We start from the raw sequence: 19,811 nt of genomic DNA, 5'->3' as shown, positions 1-19,811 counted from the left end.
ACACCGAATGCCATCTCCGAGTACCATCTCTCACTGAAAGAAACCATACCTCCTTGGAAGTGGCCATGCCCAGCCTTGAGTGAAAAGTACTTGATAAACCCGGAATAACTCCCACCCCCGCCAACCACAGAAAGCAAAAAGAAGAAAAAAAAATCAAGCACAAAGACCACTGGCCAATGTAAAAAGAACACAATGGCCAGGCTGATTGGGATAATTAGATCCTGAGAAAGAACAGTTCCTTCAATGAAAAGAAATACTATATATAGCTCCACGAGTTGATAATGATACTCCAAAAGCAGCTGGGGTTGTGAGGGTGGTACCTGAGTCACCTTCGAGAAGTTGCAAGGGACCTAATTCATTACTCTGAAAAAACTGATACATAAGAGTCATGCATTTATTCTGCCCTCCCTGTAGGAACTATACTTCAAATTAAGTGAATGATAGTTGACAACACAAAGTTCTTCATAGATGATCGCTAACAAATAAATCCAGTAATAATAAGAAAATCACAGCTTTGTGGTTGCTAATTAAATAATCGTTCTGGGGCACCTGGGTGGCTCAGTGGGTTAAAGCCTCTGCCTTCGGCTCAGTTCATGATCTCAGGGTCCTGGGATTGAACCCCGCATCGGGCTCTCTGCTCAGTGGGAAGCCTGCTTCCTCCTCTCTCTCTGCCTGCTTGTGATCTCTGTCTGTCAAATAAATAAATAAAATCTTTAAAAAAAAATAATCGTTCTAGAAAAAAATCTTCAATGAACACTAAAATGATTAGGAGAAAGGCTGATAGGGAACACAGGATCACAGTACCTGAGCCCACTGATTAATCCTTCCATCACTAGAAATGGATGATTTAGAAAAGATCTGCTTACTAACTGTTGAAATAGGAAGTATTCAGTACCTCCTATGAAGTATTTCTTGCCAAAAGAAGGAATCTGAATTTAATGGCTCTAAATCTAATCAATTTACAAGAAGTTAAGGGATGTTGAAGATACAATCAGCCAAATCCAAAATGGGAAATTCTACAGGACAAATGACCTGCTTTCTTCCACAAATAAATGGCATGAAAAAATAGTGGGGGTTAAAGGAGAACAGATAGAAAGAGAATTGGCTATAGCAACCAAATGTGATGTGCATAACTTATCTGGATTCTGATTTAAATAAACCAAATACGAAAAAATATTTTTAAGACAAACAAGGACATCTGAAGAAGGCTCAGTATTAAAAGATATTAAGGAATCATTTTTACTTTTGTAGGTGTTGTAATTTTGGTTATATGGGGGAAAAAGTATTTGTTGGTGAAACAGTACCGTATCTGGGATTTGCTGTAAGGTGTGTGTGGAAAGAGTGTGGGAGGGGGGTGTAGTAAGATGAAACCAAATTGATAAAATGCTAATAATTACTGATGAGTATGGGAATTTAATATAAGTTGTCTACTTTTTTTTTTTAAGATTTGTTTATTTTAGAGAGAGTGTGAACACACGCACAAGCGGTGGGAGGGCCAGAGGGAGAGAATCTTCAAGCAGACTCAGCACTGAACACAGAGACCAACACAAGACTTGATCCCATGACCCATGAGATCATGACCTGAGCCGAAACCCTCAACCAACTGAGCCACCTAGGAACTCTAGTTGTCTATTTTTGTTTATGACTGGAATATCCCATTATAAAACATTTGTTAAAATTAAAGACAGCAACACGAGGGCAAGACAAGAAAATGAAAGCTCAACCAAGACCAGAAAAGAAAGAAAATATATAAACAGATAAAGCAGGTCAAAAATAAAGCATTAAGTCGGATGGTGGAAATATACCCAAATAGATCAACAATCACAATAAATAAAAATGGACTGAATGCACTGATTAGCAAAGATTTTCAAATGAGATTAAAGGGATAATCTAGCTATATTATTATATATATTATCATGAGAGACCCACCTAAAGCAAAAAGTTGCAAGATATAAAAGTAAAAGGATAATAAAAGACGTACACTTTCCAAAAAAAGTTGGTGTATTTATACTAAAATTAGGCAAAATAAATTTTAAGGTATTTTTTTTTAAAGATTTTTTAAATTCATTTGACAGAGATCACAAGTAGGCAGAGAGGCAGGCAGAGAGAGAGGAGGAAGCAGGCTCTGCGCTGAGCAGAGAGCCCGATGTGGGGCTCGATCCCATGACCCTGGGACCATGACCTGAGCCAAAGGCAGAGGCTTATTAACCCATTGAGCCACCCAGGCGCCCCAATTTTAAAGTATTATTAAAGATAAAAAGAGTCCTTGCAAAATGATAAAAGATGTGACTTAGCAGGAAGATACCATGATTTCAAGTTTGAATGTATCTAATAATATATCTCCCCAAATTTATAAAACAGAACTGACTAAACTATGAGAAATTAATATGCCCACCACTGTAAAGGGAGATTAACTCACTCCTCTCAGTAACAGATTAAGCAAACAAAAAATTAATAGGAATACAAAAAATTTGAACACGGGAAGTAATAAGTTCAAATCTAATGACATACATGGAACTTTGCACATAACATCAACAAACACCCACTATTCCCCAGCACAGAGGAAACATCAAAACGGATCAAGCATTCAATTAAGGCAGTTTCAGCAAACATCAAGTAATCGTAAACCCCAAGCAATTAAGTTAGAAACAGATATCCAAAAAAGAAATTTAAAACCCTATAAATCTGCAGATTAAAATATCCACGTCTGAATAACTCAGTGGTGAAAAAAGAAATCATGGGAAACATGAAAAACACTTATCTCTGAGCGATAATGGCACGAAATTATTATTCAGCTATGAAGAAGGGATGAACTACTGATCCATGATGAACCCCAAAAGTGTTAAGTGAGAGAAGCTAGACACAAAAAAACCCACATACGGTTCCAATTCTATGAAAATGTCCTGAAAAGGCAAATCTATAGGCACAAAGTAAATAAAATGAATAACTTCTTAGGGATGCCCAGGTGGCTCAGTTGGTTAAGTGTCTGACTTCGGCTCAGGCCATGATCCGTGGTCCCAGCATCATGGGATCGAGCCCCATGTCGGGCTCCCTGCTTGGCGTAGAGCCTGCTTCTCCCTCTCCCTCTGGCCCTGCTCATGCCTGCTCACTCTCTCTCTCTCAAATAAATAAATAAAATCTTTTCTAAAAAATGAATAATTTCTTAAAAAAATGTGACCAAAACTGTTGTAAGAAGAAACAGAAAAACAAAACAGATCTTTGAACCTGTACTAAAAAATAAATACATAAATAATGATCACAGGCCAATTCCACTCAAGAATGTAGATGTAAAAAACTGACATTAAGTATTAGATATTACGTCAATGTATCAAAAAATACATCATAACCAAGATGGTTTTAAAACAATAACTCAAGGGGCGCCTGGGTGGCTTAGTGGGTTAAAGCCTCTGTCTTTGGCTCAGGTCATGATCTCAGGGTCCTGGGATGGAGCCCCGCATCAGGCTCTCTGCTCAGTGGGGAGCCTGCTTCCTCCTTTCTCTCTCTCTCTCTCTCTCTCTGCCTACTTGTGATCTGTCTGTCAAATAAATAAATAAAATCTTAAAAAAAAATTCAAAAATATTTCAACATTAGGACATGTATCAATGTAATTCAACATATTAACACACTGAAAGAGAAAAAATTGTATGATCGCCACACGAAACAAATCGAAGGCATTTGATAAATCCAATACCTGTTCATGATAAATGCAATACATGATAAAAATTCTAGCAAACTAAGACCATAAGGGAACACTTATAGCCCTTAAAAAGCTACCTGTCAAAAACCAAAGCAAACATTATACTCAGTGTGGAAATCTTAACAGCAGTCCCACTGAAATGAGAAGCAAGATTAAAGAATTCCAGGTTCACAGAGTCTAATCCACATTGTAGTGAGGGTCGAGGAAATGAAAATGAGGAAAAGTAGTAACTGGTTTAAAGATTAAAACAAAAAACAAGAACTGCCTTTCTCTTCTTGTAGACTATATGATTATCTACAGTGAAAAGCTAGGAAAATTTAGTTAAATTATTAGAATTAGTAAAAACTCGATGCGGTTGTGTACATAAAACTGTACTTCCGTACTCCAGGCACAAAGTTAGAAAATATACTTTCTAAAAAGATACTATTTCCTCTAAACATACATCAAATTGAATATATAATCACAGAGGAAAATCTGATCTTAAAAGTTAATTCAAGGGGCACCTGGGTGGCTCAGTCGGTTGAACGTCCAACTCTTGATTTCAGCTCAGTTCCTGACGGCAGAGTCCTGAGATCCAGCCCCGTGTCAGGGCTCCCCGCGCTGCAGGGTCTGCTTGAGATTCTCTCTCTCCCTGTCTCTCTGCCCCTTCCCCTGCTCATCTACACACATGCTTTCTCTCCGTCTCAAATAAGGAATCAAGTTTTAAAAAAAAGCCCCCGTGAGCTTTATTGAGCAGGTTCGCTGCCAGTAGTGGGACGGGTAAATCATCCCAGCGCCACTCTGCAAGTCGTGTAGTTTAGAGAACGAAAAGAGAGCAAAAGGGAAAAACAGGCTAGAAAGTCCTTACTTTACAACCGGTGTGACAACAGATTCAGGCAAGGATCATCCGCGGCTGCTCGGTCATTGGGTCAAAGATAGGGAACAGGACAGTCCCAGGCTTCAAGTATCAGCCCCGGATTACTTAATGACTCAAGAAAAAGGCAACTTACAATGGAGAGCTCTGACAGAGACCGATTTCACCATGTGCTCAAACTCAGGATCAGCACTAACGGGAGAAGCTGACTTACGAGATCTGGTAAGAGGTATGCAATGTCACCTCCATAACAGTCTCGCTAAAACGAGGGACCCAACAAGACTTCAATCCAATCATGAGGAAGCAACAAGTTCACCCAGTGGGACGTTCTACTGGGCAAGTGCCCTGAAATCTAGGTACACCCCCCCGCACCCCCACGCACCCGCCCCCAACTCATTGTTTAGCCCTTCCGAGGCGATAACCCAGGAAACTGAACGTGTACCCTCAAAGGTAAGGAGTTAGGGGGTGGGGAGGTACTCGGCCCAACAGTCAACAGGGGGCATCCGTAGGAAGTGGGGCTCAGGAACAGGGGTGGGGTTTGACCTACTCACCTCCCGGATGGCCCCGTCGCAGACCCGAATGACATTGAGGAATGTGGGCATGACTTGCGGCAGGAACTGTACACACTTGAGGCCCAGGGACTTGAAGATGAAGGTGATGGCCTGGACGACCATGGTGTGATGGTGCGACAGGGACTGGTCTCGGAAGATCCGCATCAGCGCCACCATGGACACGGCGGGGTAGAACTCATCCAGCGGCAGGTTGCCCATGTTGACCAGCATCTCGCTGGTGCTGTAGTCGGCTAAGACAAAACCATGGCAACGATCACGAGCTGTATGTGCCACGACCGACTCGGAGCAGAACCTAGCTAACAACAAGCAGCTAGACCGTCATGCAGCGTTCTCGGGGACACAGGCCAGATGACGAACCCATGAACAGGCTCTCACCGTGACGAATGCGAGAGCCTTTGGCTGTTCTATTACCCTGACCACAAAAACCTGGAACAGTACATGATGGGTTTTCTTTAGATTGCTCAGTTCAACTTCGCTTATCATTACAGTTGACAACTTTGTAGTTGAAACCATCAATAAAATAATTACTCTCCCAAATGAAAGGAAATCAAATTAGGCTAACATCTGTTCAGCAGCTGCTTGGTGCCCCCAGGGACTTCGGATGAGGGAGCGGCAAATGCCAGCTGACCTGAACAGCAAGGATCGCAAAGACTGGGTGAGGGGAGGGTGGACGTTTCACTGACGAGGCCGAGTACTAGACCAGCCGAGACTGGACTGGCGCCGGGGAGCAAGGACGAAATGTACAGGGACTGGGCTGAGACTCTGTTCCTGACGGCCCCGGGTCTGGAGGGTAACGTCAGAGCTATGCTTTTCTGCTCTACAGAAGAACTGGAAGCAACAGGATTCCATCCATGGAGTTCAGAAACAAATTATTTTTAAAAGGCTCAGGGGTTAGAGCACTGGTCTTGTAGAAACAAAATACTTTGGGAAAACAACATTTTGCTGGGAAGGTTGGAAGAGCCACTGTTGAACTTTTACTCTTCCGGAAATAAGCCTGCCTGATGAACAACAGGTTAAGTCTAGAAAAATCTGCCGTAGCCCCATACCCTACCTAATCGCTCAGGGTACTTGTCAAAAGGCAAAGGGGCTCCAAGGCCAGACCAGCTGATGAAAAAAAAGAGCCCTGGATTCAGATTGCTACCACTTTCTCTGTGCCCCTAAGCCTGGCCTCAGGTTTCCCTAGCAATTAAAACAAGGAGAATAAATTCTGCCCTCTTTCTCCCTGGGTGCCATGAGAATAGAAAACATCAAAGAAGACTAACAAAGAATGAGAGATGAACAGAGGGGATGGGGTGATAATTCACATCTCTCTCATCAGCACCAAAAAGTGGGTATAGACTTGGCCTGTCGACCCTTGACAAAGAATGTGGACAGATGGAAGGACTCTGGACACACTGGGAAGCAGCATCCCTGTTGTGATTCAAGAAAAAACTTGACTTTCCATTCAAAAGTCATGAAGTGGGCCAATATGCTCTAATTTGTTATCCAGCCCAAGGCTCTTTCTAAGCACAGCCAGCAAGGACTTTGTGAGGCAGGCACTTGGCGAGTCTTTCACAGTTCCCCTCCACTTACAGGAATCCTGACTTGACTTGGATTCAGACAGGCTGACAGCAGAAGCATCGCGGGACTGGTCAATCATGCCAATGTTTACTTTGTGCTTGTAGGGATCCAGGGCCCCTAAAAGCCCTAACACACGGATAGCCTAGGTGAGAAAGGGGAGGGGAAAAAGAAAACATTCATCACAATGTCTGGTGTTGGTTTCATGACTACTCCTCCTCTCATGTCCCATGACACCCAGTTCACATCTGAATGACCAGCTAGAAGAACAAAACAGAGGGCAGGACATCTCAACAACACTCCGTCAGAGCACATTAATGCCACAATCTTTCCATTCTTCCAGCAAAGTCTTTAAAGAACCAAGTTTGCTATGGTCCCTACCTCTCTCCGTGTCCCCTGGTTCTGCTCAGTCTTCAGAAAATTCAGCAGGACCTCAAGCAAAGTGGGGTATTTCCTGTAGGGCTCCACCACATAGCCAGTGCTGGCCACCAACTGTCCCAGGGTCCACAGAGCCACCTGGACAAGCAACAGAACAATGGTTTGTTGAGCCAGTGAGAGAGAAGAGAAAGCATGGTTTGTACTCTCTGTTAATGACACAAGGAAGTGGGATGCCTGGGTGGCTCAGTCAGTTAAGCATCTGCCTTCCATTCAGGTCATGGTCCCAGAGTCCTGGGATCGAGTCCTGCATTGGGCTCCCTACTCAGTGGGGAGCCTGCTTCTCCCTCTGCCTGCTGCTCCCTCTGCTTGTATGCTCTCTCTGACGAATAAATAAATAAATTCTTAAAAAAAAAAATGATGCAATGAAGTGTTAGAGGCTTTTGCAAGAAAAGACGTTTCCAGGACAGGCACTAACCATGAACAGAAATCCTTGAGAGTCTGGGCGTAAAGACAAGGCCACAAACCAACATAACCATCACTAGATAAAGAGATAAAAGAAGAGCCCCACCATTCTCAATGGAAATACACAGTCCTTCCACATCCTGAGTGATTAATGGGAGAAATCAATTTAAAAGGAAATTAAGATTGTTCTTAATTTTGGTCTAGTCATCTACTGACCTCAGTGACCAAACTAAAGGAAGCCGGGGCTGGGGAAGGGTGTGTTGAAGCTCTACTTGCCTCCATAGCCACAGGCCCAGGCTTTCTCTTTCCCTCTTGGGGTTGGGGCTCTGACAGATGACCTGGATTTTCTTTTACCCAGAGGAAAGGCCACTGGCCAGCCCTGAGGATTACTGAAAGCGACTCCAGGTCAGGATGGCAGCTAATTCTGGCTCCAGATCTTTCTTCATTTTCCTCAACAGATACTTCCGAGTACTTACTGTGTGCCAAGCTTTGGCTCAGGCACTGGCTGGGGGCACTAAGTGACGAAGAAAGGCAAGGCCCTGGTCCTTGTTCTGTCCAGTCCGGAAGAAGCAGTACGCACCTGCCTTTTGGCCAACAGAGAGGAGTCCTGCAGCATGTCCATGATGGTAATGAAGAGTTCGTCCACCCACTTCCTCATTTCTAGGCCACTAACCTATAAAATGAAAAAGAGGGTGGCAGGTAAGATTAGAGATTATGGCATTACAAAGTATTTTGATTTCCTCAGAGGCTAAACAGTATTCTTTCCATCCTACAGAGAAAGCAGCTGTCCTCTTACTTGAGCCAATTCTCCTATCGTAGCCAAGACATTGTTGATCACACCTGGGTTTGGATCAGGGTCCGGATCTTTCAGTTTCAAAATTAAAGCCTATGAAAAGAAGGGATGATAAAAACGAATGCAGGACAGAATCTACTAGAAACCTTTCTTTCACGTGAGTAAAATTCACCCGAGAGACCATTCCAATCCTAGATAAATTACTTCTAGGCTTTATGAGTCCAGGATTTCTCCAGAATGTGGATTCTAAAACTTTTCTCCATACTGAGCCTAGTTAGATGTATGAGAAAGCTGAGAAACGCCTTGAGAAAAACACGTTTCCTATGCCTTCTCACAAAGTACCTGATCATCTGCCAGATTCACATAAGTTTTGAAAGATTTCAAAAGCTTCTAACATATTCGAATTTTAAAGCTAATTTTTTTTTCACTTTGAAGTACCTATTTTATGCCACTCTCTACCTACTTCTCCTTTCCAAGCACATTTGATGATATGCTCCAATCCCTGTATCTTATCTCTTATAGGGAGAGCCCTTTCCTGCAACTGGTGAGATTTTCACTGTTCTTTCACTAAGAATGCTTGATGTGGCCCCTGACCCTGAGCCTGGGGCCGAAGAAACTACCTACTAAAACACTCCCATTGTCTCAAAGGAGCAGACATAAGACTCACAGAGAAAGTGCCAGCTTCTCTAGCTGCTATGACTTACCTTCAGAATGGGCTCCATGTAGGGGCGGATGAGCCGGGGGGCATTGGAGACCAGGTGCCCCAGCATGCGGGCACTCTGCTCTTTGATTCTTCCAATGCCACTGTGCTCCAGCTCTGTCAGAATCTGCAGGAAAGAAAGGGGTGGCATGGTAGAGAAAGTTCTGGAGAGGAACAGTGTATCGAAGGGGAAACGTGGCAGGGAACCAGAGGAAGGAACCAGAATTGCACTACAGATCAAGGGGCTGCTGGATCCTCCACAAAGGCCAACTGTCGAGTACACAGCAGTGGTGGGAAGAAAGACTGCTGGAAATCAGCCCCAGCCCCCATGGTCCCTCAGCCGTCCCCGAGCACAGCTTTAACAGTACGGCACAGGCCCAAGGGGCTGGGAACACCCAACAGGGACAGCGAGAGCCGGGGTCTGCAGAAATGAGGAACAAGGGAAGGGTTCTCTTCAAAAACAATCTTTGTCTGGACAGCAAATCACTAAGGGGGCCTATAAATAATGACAAAGAATCAGAGAACAGTCAGAACAGTTCTGCTATTGAAAGAAATATTAATACTCAGTAGCGGTTTCAGGGACGTCTAGATAAACCCAAACAGTGAGGGATTATACCAACAGAATCCCCTTGGGCCTTGATAAACAGAAATAACAAGTTTGTTCTGACATCCTTAAAACACCAGTAAACCAGCACGTTCTACTCACTGTGACACAGATATAAACAACTTAATAAAGAGAGACTTCTGGCGAGCTGAAGTTGCCAGAAGGAAATCTCTGAACCGTGAGAAAAGTGCATGTTAACTCAGCTACCCAGAGGAAGAGTTTATAACTTAATAATATGTTTTGTCTTAGGTTATTGATTTAATAATTCTGACTTTCTGGATTCCCCCCAGCAGCCCGTTTTCCCCCGTCACAGCAGACAGCAGTGAGAGGGGACAGAGGGGCTGCTGAGAACAGACCCACAGGAGCCAGGAGATGGCTGGCAGGGAGGAAACAGATGCCCGCGAGGAGAGCGCCAATCTCCGGAGCATCAAGGGCCAAATCAAAGATCCCCGAATTCACTTCCAGAGCCAGCAAGCATCCCTGTGCCCTGACGATACCCCAGAGCCCCCACTGATGATCGAGGGGTACGAGGAAATGTGCGATACCAAAGCGCGCAAATGTGCGATTCAACTTGTGAAGGTCTGTATCCACGCTTGAAAACAAGAAAAATTATGCACCCAAAACCATAAGATACCTAGCAATAAACCTAACCAAAGAGGCAAAGAATCTATACTCAGAAAACTATAAAGTACTCATGAAAGAAATTCAGGCAGACACAAAGAAATGGAAAAATGTTCCATGCTCATGGATTGGAAGAACAAATATTATGCAAATGTCTATGCTACCTAAAGCAATCTACACATTTAATGCAATCCCTATCAAAATACCATCCATTTTTTTCAAAGAAATGGAACAAATAATCCTAAAATTTATATGGAACCAGAAAAGACCTTGAATAGCCAAAGTAATATTGAAAAAGAAACCCAAATTGGTAGCATCACAATTCCGGACTTCAAGCTCTATCACAAAGCTGTCATCATCAAGACAGCATGGTACTGGCACAAAAACAGACACATAGATCAATGGAACAGAATAGAGAGCCCAGAAATGGACCCTCAACTCTATGGTCAACTCATCTTCGACAAAGCAGGAAAGAATGTCCAATGGGAAAAAGACAGCCTCTTCAACAAATGGTGTTGGGAAAATTGGACAGCCACATGCAGAAAATGAAACTAGACCTTCCCTACACCACACACAAAAATAGACTCAAAATGGATGAAGGTCCTCAATGTGAGAAAGGAATCCATCAAAATCCTTGAGGAGAACACAGGCAGCAACCTCTTTGACCTCAGCCATAGCAACTTCTCCTAGGAACATCACCAAAGGCAAGGGGAGCAAGGGCAAAAATGAACTATTGGGACTTCATCAAGATCAAAAGCTTTTGCACAGCAAAGGAAACAGTCAACAAAACCAAAAGACAACTGACAGAATGGGAGAAGATATTTGCAAACGACATATCAGATAAAGGGCTAGTATCCAAAATCTATTATAAAGAACTTAGCAAACTCAACACCCAAAGAACAAATAGTCTAATCAAGAAATGGGCACAGGACATGAACAGACATTTCTGCGAAGAAGACATCCAGATGGTCAACAGACACATGAAAAAACGCTCCACATCACTCGGCATCAGGGAAATACAAATCAAAACCACAATGAGTTATCACCTCACACCAGTCAGAATGGCTAAAATTAACACATCAGGAAATGACAGATGATGGCGAGGATGCAGAGAAAGGGGAACCCTCCTACACTGTTGGTGGGAATGCAAGCTGGTGCAACCACTCTGGAAAACAGCATGGAGGTTCCTCAAAAACTTGAAAATAGAGCTACCGTACAACCCAGCAATTGCACTACCGGGTATTTACCCTAACGATACAAACGTAGTGATCCAAAGGGGCACGTGCACCTGAATATTTATAGCAGCAATGTCCACAATAGGCAAACTATGGAAAGAACCTAGATGTTCATCAACAGATGAATAGATAAAAATGTGGTATATATATATATATATATATACACACACACACACACACACACACACACACACACACACACACACACACAATGGAATACTAAGCAGCCATCAAAAGAAATGAAATCTTGCCATTTACAACGACGTGGATAGAACTAGAGGGTATTATGCTTAGCAAAATAAGTCAATCGGAGAAAGACAACTATCATATGATCTCCCTGATATGAGGAAGTGAAGATGCAACGTGGGGGGTTAGGGGGGTAGAAAAAGAATAAATGAAACAAGATGAGATCGGGAGGAAGACAAACCATAAGAGACTCTTAATGTCACAAAACAAACTGAGGGTGGCCGGGGGGAGGGGGGTAGGGAGAGGGTGGTGGGGTTATGGACACTGGGGAGGGTATGTGCTATGGAGACTGCTGTGAAGTGTGTAAACCTGGTGATTCACAGACCTGTACCCCTGGGGCTAATAACACATTATATGTTTATAAAAAAATTAAAAATAAATAAATAAAAATTTTAAAAAAAGAAAAATTAAAAATTTTGGGGTTTCAAGGGGTAAGCTCAGTACATGGTAAGTTCGTTCAACAGTGCATCACTTTCTCCGGTATCAGGAAAACTGAGATGGCCTGATAGCCCGGCGGCTTTTTGTAACCTTCTAGAGGACACAGGCCATGCCTGGCTTGTTCACTAATGTTTCCAGCACCTAGCAGGACCTGGAAGGTGGAAGATATCCAAAACATCTATTGATTGAATGAACACACTGATATTCTCATTAGGAAATGTTTCTATATCATGCTTCTTTAAGCAGGATTTGGGTTGGCAGGCTCAACAATGATTTGTTTTCCTTCCCAAAACCTTAGGGATTTTAAAAAAGACTTGAAAGGACGGGCGCTCCTAACACAGGCCAGCAGTTGAAGAAATAAACCACCAGGCTACAAACAGAAGCGCCAACATAATACAATCCTCTAATTCGCTGACTGATGACCTAACTTACAGTCACTTTAGGTATGATTGTGAATACACCACATTTCTCTAGGATGAAAGTCACGTATGTTAATGATCCATCTGTGTTTATGCTTTCTGTGGGTGGGTCAAAAGCAGATCAAGAGGGAGGGACGGGGTGGAGTCGGGGGGACAGGAAAGGACTGGGTGAGGCACACTGAGACCCAGAAGAGGTGGGTGGAAAGAACTCGAGGCAGAAAGTACTGGACCACACGCCACTCGCAAGGAGGCCATTTATGTGTGTAGGTGGAGACAAAAACTGGGGAACCAGGTGTTAGCAGGAATGGAAAATCCTGGGGAGCCTGGCTGGCTCAGTCCGTAGAGCATGCATCTCTTGACTTGGGGTTGTGAGTTCGAGCCCCACGTTCGGCACGGGACCTACTTAAAAAAAAAAAAAAAAGTCCTAGTAGATCAAGCCACAAGGCCAATCTGAAGCTACCTTTGGTTCTGGCCTTCTAGCTGGCTTAGCTTGGCATCTAATATTATTTAAGAAAGAATGCCAGGGATCACAGACCGGGGCGATGACCATGAGAAGCAATGTTGAAACCGTTCTCATCCTTGGCCTCTGTGCCAGACCTGGCATCAGCAGGAGCAGGAGAGCGGAAGGACGGTCGGGTGCTGCGAAAACGAGACACCATCTGCAGGCTGAGCGGAGAGGGCCAAGCAGTGCCATCTCTGGTGACTTGCCAGGAGCAAGAGAAGAGCCGCAGAAGAGGTTAGCTGGGATAGGAGGGCCCCTGGCGTTACACTGCCGGGAGGCTGGCGAGGTGACCAGCACGGGAACTGCAACTGTGAAGCTGCGGAAACAAGCCCTCTTGGCGCCAAAGGTGGCTTTTACCGGGTATCTCGACCTTTGTCTCCCTTCCTGGTCCTCGTCTCTCTTTCCCCCAACCACTCTCACAGTGACAGTCCCTTGGCCATTGCCTCTAGGTTCCACCGTCACACCGTTACCTGGATGAGCATCTTACGCAGGAAAGGCATGACGAAGGCCGGGTTCATGCTGCTGAGCCGCCCCACGGTGCAGATGGCCAGCTCCCGGATCTCAAACACCTGGTCGTTCAGGGCCACAAACAGGGCCTGCAAATTCTCTGCCTGGGCCAGGTGGGCATCGAAGCGCTCATCCAGGGATGCCAAGACACAGTAGCGGATGTCAGGGTCTGCAAGGACAATTATGCCTTTGAACGCCTCTTCAATGCCATCACCCCTCTGGTCGTTTCCCAGATTCCGTCCCCACTACCTCCAGCTTAGTGAGAGGGTACCACGTACCTTTCTCTCATCTCACCCGTCCAATCTTTTCTGTACTCACAGAAGCAACGGCAACAGAAATTAAAGACAGATGCTTTTATACCAGTAGGGCTGGAGTAGCCAAGCCCAGCATTTTGGTGGAGACATCAGCGGGCCAAGGCCAAAAGTCTCCAGAGAGGCCATGCAATGCAACTGGCTAAGCCCAACTGCTCCGGGCGCGTAAACTCCCCTAGACTGCTCCTGTCTCATCGGCCGTACCAGGATCTGTTATCCCAACCACGAGCAGCTTGCTGAGCACATCTGCCACCACTTGCACTGCGGTCTGGCTGACCACGTGAGCGTGGCCGCTGATGAGGTGGACGGAGGGCGTGAGCAGGCGGGAGCAGGTGCGGGCAGCTTCCATGCGTATCTCCTTGTGCTCGCTGTTTAGGAAATGATCTGCACAGTGGCGGACGAACTGGGTCAGAGAGTGGCCTGGATACAAAGGCAGAGAGAAAACAAAGTCAACACTGCTGCTCTAGACGGCACGCGCACAACTAGCCAGCTGCGTTTTTCATTTCATGGCTACGAATTCAATTTGCAACAAGATATTGACCCAGGACGCTTCTCTTAAAAAAGGTTAACAAATGGGTTTCCGATTGGTAGAGAGGCAGAAGGGAGGCAGAGGAGTGGGGAGGCAGAAAAAAGGCATTCCAGCCACCCCCCCCATCCTAATCCTTTATTTCCTTCAAAGAATGAATTATTTTGTTTTATTCTGACCCAGACCTTTAGATTCCCAGAGAGTAAAACAATCCTTGGTCAAATTTACCTTGTCTATTTTAGTTCCCAGATCTGAATACCAAAAGACAGTCTGGCGTAGGCTGGGTTTAAATAGAGCTACTTTCTATTCATTACAAATACATTATCCTGGGTGTTGATCAGTGCAAGTCGAGGGGCTACAAGAGGGAAACCACAGATGGCTATAAGCATTCAGACGGCATGTTTAGGCTTTTGTACTTGCTTGTTCCCCTGCAGTCTTGATCACTGCCACCTACATGATTTTAAATTTCAAAAGTATTTGTTTTTCTCTCCTGAAATAGATCTCCCTAGGGCATTGATATGCATTTATCTGCAGCTTAGAACTCCACAGTACAGCACTCTTGAAAATCATACTGCCACAGGAACGGAAATTCTTAAAAGCCTCCCGCTTAAACATTTTAAAGCATTAAATACCATCTCAGCTTCATGGATGTGGAGGGGATGGGGAGCTCCATCTCTGACTTTCTCATCTCTGAAGCATTAATTCCTTGGATCAATGCATAATTTCCCTGAGCACCATCTGCCCCCAAACTCAGGATGGGACAGAGAGACAGAGAGCGGGAATTTACAGCATGCGCAAAGAGCCCAGGAGGCTGAGCTGCTACAAGGTCAGCTACCCGGTCTCCTGGATCCCAGTAAGATCCAGGACTTCTAGGCGCCCTCCTTCTTTTCTTGGGGTTCCCAGCAACACTCACCATCTTGGCAAAGTGGCTGCAATTTCTTACCTTCGAACTCAAAGCTGCCAAGAGTACGCAGAGCCAGAGTAATGCCGCCCACATCACTGGCCTCAGGCAGGGCTGTGAGGCCAGGGGAAGCCAGCTGATGGGCCAGGCCCTTGGGCATGCCCGGGTGCCGGAGGGGTTTGTGCATCAGGACCAGGGACAGCATCTTCAGGAGCCCATCCTGGATGTCCTTCTTCAGCTGTGGAATCTGTCGGCTCAGGTCATACAGCACAGCAGTGAGGGCAGGGCTGAGGGGAAGGAAACCAGGCACTTATGGCACTGGACAGGACATGTGCCTGTTCTTGAGAAGAAACAGCCCCTCTTATCCAGCAAGGGGACTGGGGGCACCACTGCTTGGTCTTTAAAGTAGAAAGAATACTATACAATAGAAGAGATGTCTTGAACTCTCTCGGCCGTGTCAGAGATTTCAAAACAATCTACGAATTTCTGGTCTTTGCCAGAACTTGCTTAATGTAATTTAGCCACTGCTGAAGACCAAGTCTCAATAAACAATCTGGGAAGCAAACGGGGAGCATCATCCTTATTTTACAGATAAAGAGAACTAAAGCGAGAAAAACCAGGCAGTTTCCCAACGACGCCGTGGACAGCTGCAAACATCAGCTGAGCCCATCTTCTGTGCAAGGCCCAGTGGCCAGAGTGCCTGGTACATGACTCTTTCACTTAACCCATGTGACAACCTTGGACAAGAGGAGCTGCTATTATGCCCACTTTTCAGGTGAGAAAACGGAGGCTCAGAGAAGTTAAGTAATTGGTGAGAATCACACAGCTAACTAGATATGGAACCAGGGTTTGAAACCAGCCTGTGTGTAGTGTGAGCTCTCCTGCCTGTCCAATTTAATGAGCAAACACCCAGGCTCCGCTCTATCCACGCTGTCCCATATGCCACAGGTCAAGGCTCGTACTACCCAAGATGGGAGAAGCTCAGGTTGCTGACACCCACCTCAGTCCCACTGCCAGCATGGGCTCCAGCAGCTCCTTGATATCCTGTTGGATGCCTGGCCCCATCGCCCGGGCCAGCATGCTGATACAGGTGAACACTGTGGCATCTACCTGCATGGCCTTCTGTCTCCTGCAGGGGACCAAAAGAGTGGCTACTTCAGACACAATGACATTGTGGGATGTCCCACCTCCAGATCACCTTGGGACAAGGAGGGCAGGGGATCAGGCATAGCCAAAATTTGCTGGTGCCCAGGTTATCTACTGCACAATTCTAGGGGGCGACCACACCCAAGACACTGTAGATTTGAATTTACAACAATCCAGCAGATGGCAGTCATGTATCTTGAGGAAGGGGCCCCTTTCTCGAATTTGCACACAAGGCATCATACAGGTTAGCGGGACTGGCCAAGGTACCTATTTAGGAAGCAAACTGAACAGTGTATATATCAGGGACCCGGGGTAGGGCGCATCCATCATATGGAAAGAAATTCTTCTCCCCCACGATGAGAAGGCTGGGCTTTAGAATGGGGAGGCTTATCCCTTCACTAGACCAATCCTTGCTACTAACACAGAGGAAGATCAAAACACAGCTTTAGCCAACACTGACCACCCTCCAGCCTTAGAGGAGACACCCTGGCCTCTCCAGCCTGCAGGGTGCTGAAGGTTTTTCTTGTATTCTCTTCACTGGACGGCTACAAGGGGTAGAATAATGCACCTCACTTTAGTGATAAGGAAAAAGTGAGCATTAGGTCCCTTCACTTCTAGTCCAGAAGCTCTCTCTCTTCAGGTCTTACATCAAAAGGCCTTCGAAAGCCGGAGAAAAGAGCAAAACTAAGAGATTCCCAGTTAATTATAATACCGAAAACAGCACTGGCATCTAACGTGTTCACAGGGTATTCAACGTCCCCAAATATTTATATATGTATATGACTTCATTTGAAAAAGGCTGCCACTCCACTGAGGAAGGGTTGAGCTTTGTGTGAGTTGCTACACCCTGGGGCTTCATGATAAGGAGAACAGGCTTCAGCTCCATGGAAACTGGGATGGAGCATCCTTCTCCCCAGACAGATGGGGCGGAAGGTGGAATCATAACAGAGATGCTTACTTATGGGCAAAGTCCTTAGGGGGTAGGGCTGCACGGATGATGTCCAGCACCCGAGGTAAATAGACCTTAAACTCAGATCTCACAGCCACAGAGAGCAGCCCCAGGGCTTGGAAGGCTGCTGTACGTTCCTTCTCCTTCTTGACACAGCTTAAGACATGGTTCATGGTATCTTGGAGGTACTGGGTATCTGATCGTAAGAAAGACAAAGCATATGGCTCGAGGTCAGGGTTGGTGTATATATCAAAGGTCAGAGTTCCTATAAAACACTTAAATATAAGAATAAATCAACGGAGAGGCGCACGGAGGCTCAGTGGGTTAAACCTCTGCCTTCGGCTCAGGTCATGATCTCAAGGTCCTGGGATCAAGCCCCACATTGGGCTACTTGCTCAGCAGGGAGTCTGCTTGTCCCTCTCCCTCTGTCTCTCCCCTTGCTTGTGCTCACTCTCTCTCTCTCAAATAAATAAAATCTTAAAAAAAAAAAAAAAAAGGAGGGGTGCGTGGGTGGCTCAGTCAGTTAAGCAGCTGCCTTCTGCTCAGGTCATAATCCCAGGGTCCTGGGATCAAGCCCCACTTCGGGCTCCCAGCTCAGTGGGGAGCCTGCTTCCTCCCCTCCCTCTGCCTGCCACTATGCCTACTTGCACCCTCTACCTCTCTGTCAAACAAATAAATAAATAAATAAAATCTTAAAAAAAAAAAAGGAATAAATTAAGAGAGCCTGTTGAAAAAAGGTAAAGAATTTTAGAGGCTGTATTAACGAAAGTCTTAAGCTTGGTAATCACTCCTCAGATACATCTTTTAGAAATATTAGAAATGTAAGATTTTTTCCCACTTTAATTAAAAACAAAAAAAACAAAAAACCAAAATCTTAAAGGGTCTCCAAAAACAGTAACATTGCATAATTATCCCCATTAGTGCTACATTTTGAGGGAAAGACTTCATGTTCTTGTAAGAAATATATGTTAAATCTTGCTTAAAAGCAAAGACATGATCATCTAAACTATTTTATATTACACTGAAATTTAAAGTAATATTGAATACTGTTGTAATAAACAGGCCACCCTATTCAGCTTAGGCCTGGAAATCACTTTGCTATTACCCAGAGATTTTTGTTATAGTTACATTTAATAGAACAAGATTTAGTCTGTAATTTGGGAAGCCACAAGTGTATTTTCATTAAGTTTCCATCAGTCGATATGCATGGGTAAGCGATTCTTGGGCAATTTAAGCGAAAGTGTTATTACTCCTCTGAAGGTTGGAATTTCCTGATTTTTGCCTCTTCTGTTTCTTCCTTCCAACCTGCTGGCCTCAAGTCCATGCACCGGCAGAAAATACAGAGCAAGGAGGCAAGACCACACATCCACTAGCAAGGGAGGGGTGCCGAGGGCCCCCAGAAGCTCATTTAGGAGGCAGCAGAGTCCAAACAACGTAGATGCCCCCTTGCATTTACTCTAAAGAGAAAAGTCTTCTCTCATGGCTCTCGAGGTCAAAGCACTCTGGGGCTTGGAAACAGAAGAGCGGGGCGCCTGGGTGGCTCCGTGGGTTAAAGCCTCTGCCTTCCGCTCGGGTCATGATCCCAGGGTCCTGGGATGGAGCCCCACATCGGGCTCTCTGCTCGGCGGGGAGCCTGCTTCCCCCTCTCTCTCTGCCTGCCTCTCTGCCTGCTTGTGATCTCTGTCAAATAAATAAATAAAATCTTAAAAAAAAAAAAAAGAAAAGAAAACAGAAGAGCAAGGTTATGTAACCTTACAATCAGAGCACATCCACGAGGAAAACGGGACTTCTGCACAGACACAGCATTTCAGCAGGGAAGGAGCGGAGGGTGGCGGCCTTTGCCCAATTCAGCACCCTAAGAGACTAGGAATTGTTCGAGGCTCCAGCCCAATCTTAGCGTGTTTTTGATACAGCCAAAGCTTACGTCATCGGGAAGTTCAAGCAGTGACTTCCAAGCTGCAAAGCTTTAAAAAAGCGGCACCTTCCCCATGAGGCCACACGTACGGGGGCTGCTCGGGCTGCATTTCAATGACACATTTTAGTATAATATTTAATAAAACAACAAAGACCCACATCAAAAGAATACACCTAGGGGCCCTCTGAGCCTTGGTATCCTGCTCCCAGGCGGTCCTTTGAACATACTGGGGTAACTGCTTCTAGAGCATGCCAGACTTTGATTAAATTCGGCCTAGTTATTACTTTCTTTTGAACCACAGACTTTCAAACCACGGTTATTTAAAGCCCTACTGCACGGGGGCACGTCTGGTCATTAAAAAGGAGAACAGCTGCTGGGTACCAGGTAGGAAGAATGGAAAACTGAAAAAATACGATTTTCATGGTTTTCCTTTCTCTCTGGTTCACTGATGTTATGTGGCTAATGGTCTCGCCCTTACA

The 19,811-nt window shown here is 45.1% G+C and overlaps 1 protein-coding gene across 2 annotated transcripts in view; it reads right to left on the bottom strand.

Moving 5' to 3' along the window:
* MTOR (mechanistic target of rapamycin kinase) overlaps positions 1–19,811 on the bottom strand; it is a 126,534-nt gene that overhangs the window by 89,426 nt on the left and 17,297 nt on the right. For both annotated transcript variants that reach the window (XM_047724288.1, XM_047724287.1), the window contains exons 9-19: positions 17,427–17,613; positions 16,323–16,451; positions 15,365–15,609; positions 14,100–14,315; positions 13,548–13,753; positions 9,017–9,139; positions 8,316–8,405; positions 8,100–8,192; positions 7,061–7,195; positions 6,695–6,824; positions 5,102–5,352 (exon numbers count right to left, since the gene is read on the bottom strand). In XM_047724288.1, the coding sequence (XP_047580244.1) occupies positions 5,102–5,352; positions 6,695–6,824; positions 7,061–7,195; positions 8,100–8,192; positions 8,316–8,405; positions 9,017–9,139; positions 13,548–13,753; positions 14,100–14,315; positions 15,365–15,609; positions 16,323–16,451; positions 17,427–17,613 (1,805 nt within the window). The remainder of the gene's footprint in view (positions 1–5,101; positions 5,353–6,694; positions 6,825–7,060; positions 7,196–8,099; positions 8,193–8,315; positions 8,406–9,016; positions 9,140–13,547; positions 13,754–14,099; positions 14,316–15,364; positions 15,610–16,322; positions 16,452–17,426; positions 17,614–19,811) is intronic.

The sequence above is a fragment of the Lutra lutra genome, chromosome 4, assembly GCF_902655055.1.
Source record: "Lutra lutra chromosome 4, mLutLut1.2, whole genome shotgun sequence".
NCBI classification, from domain to species: domain Eukaryota; kingdom Metazoa; phylum Chordata; class Mammalia; order Carnivora; family Mustelidae; genus Lutra; species Lutra lutra.
This window is presented reverse-complemented; position numbering and strand designations above follow the sequence as displayed.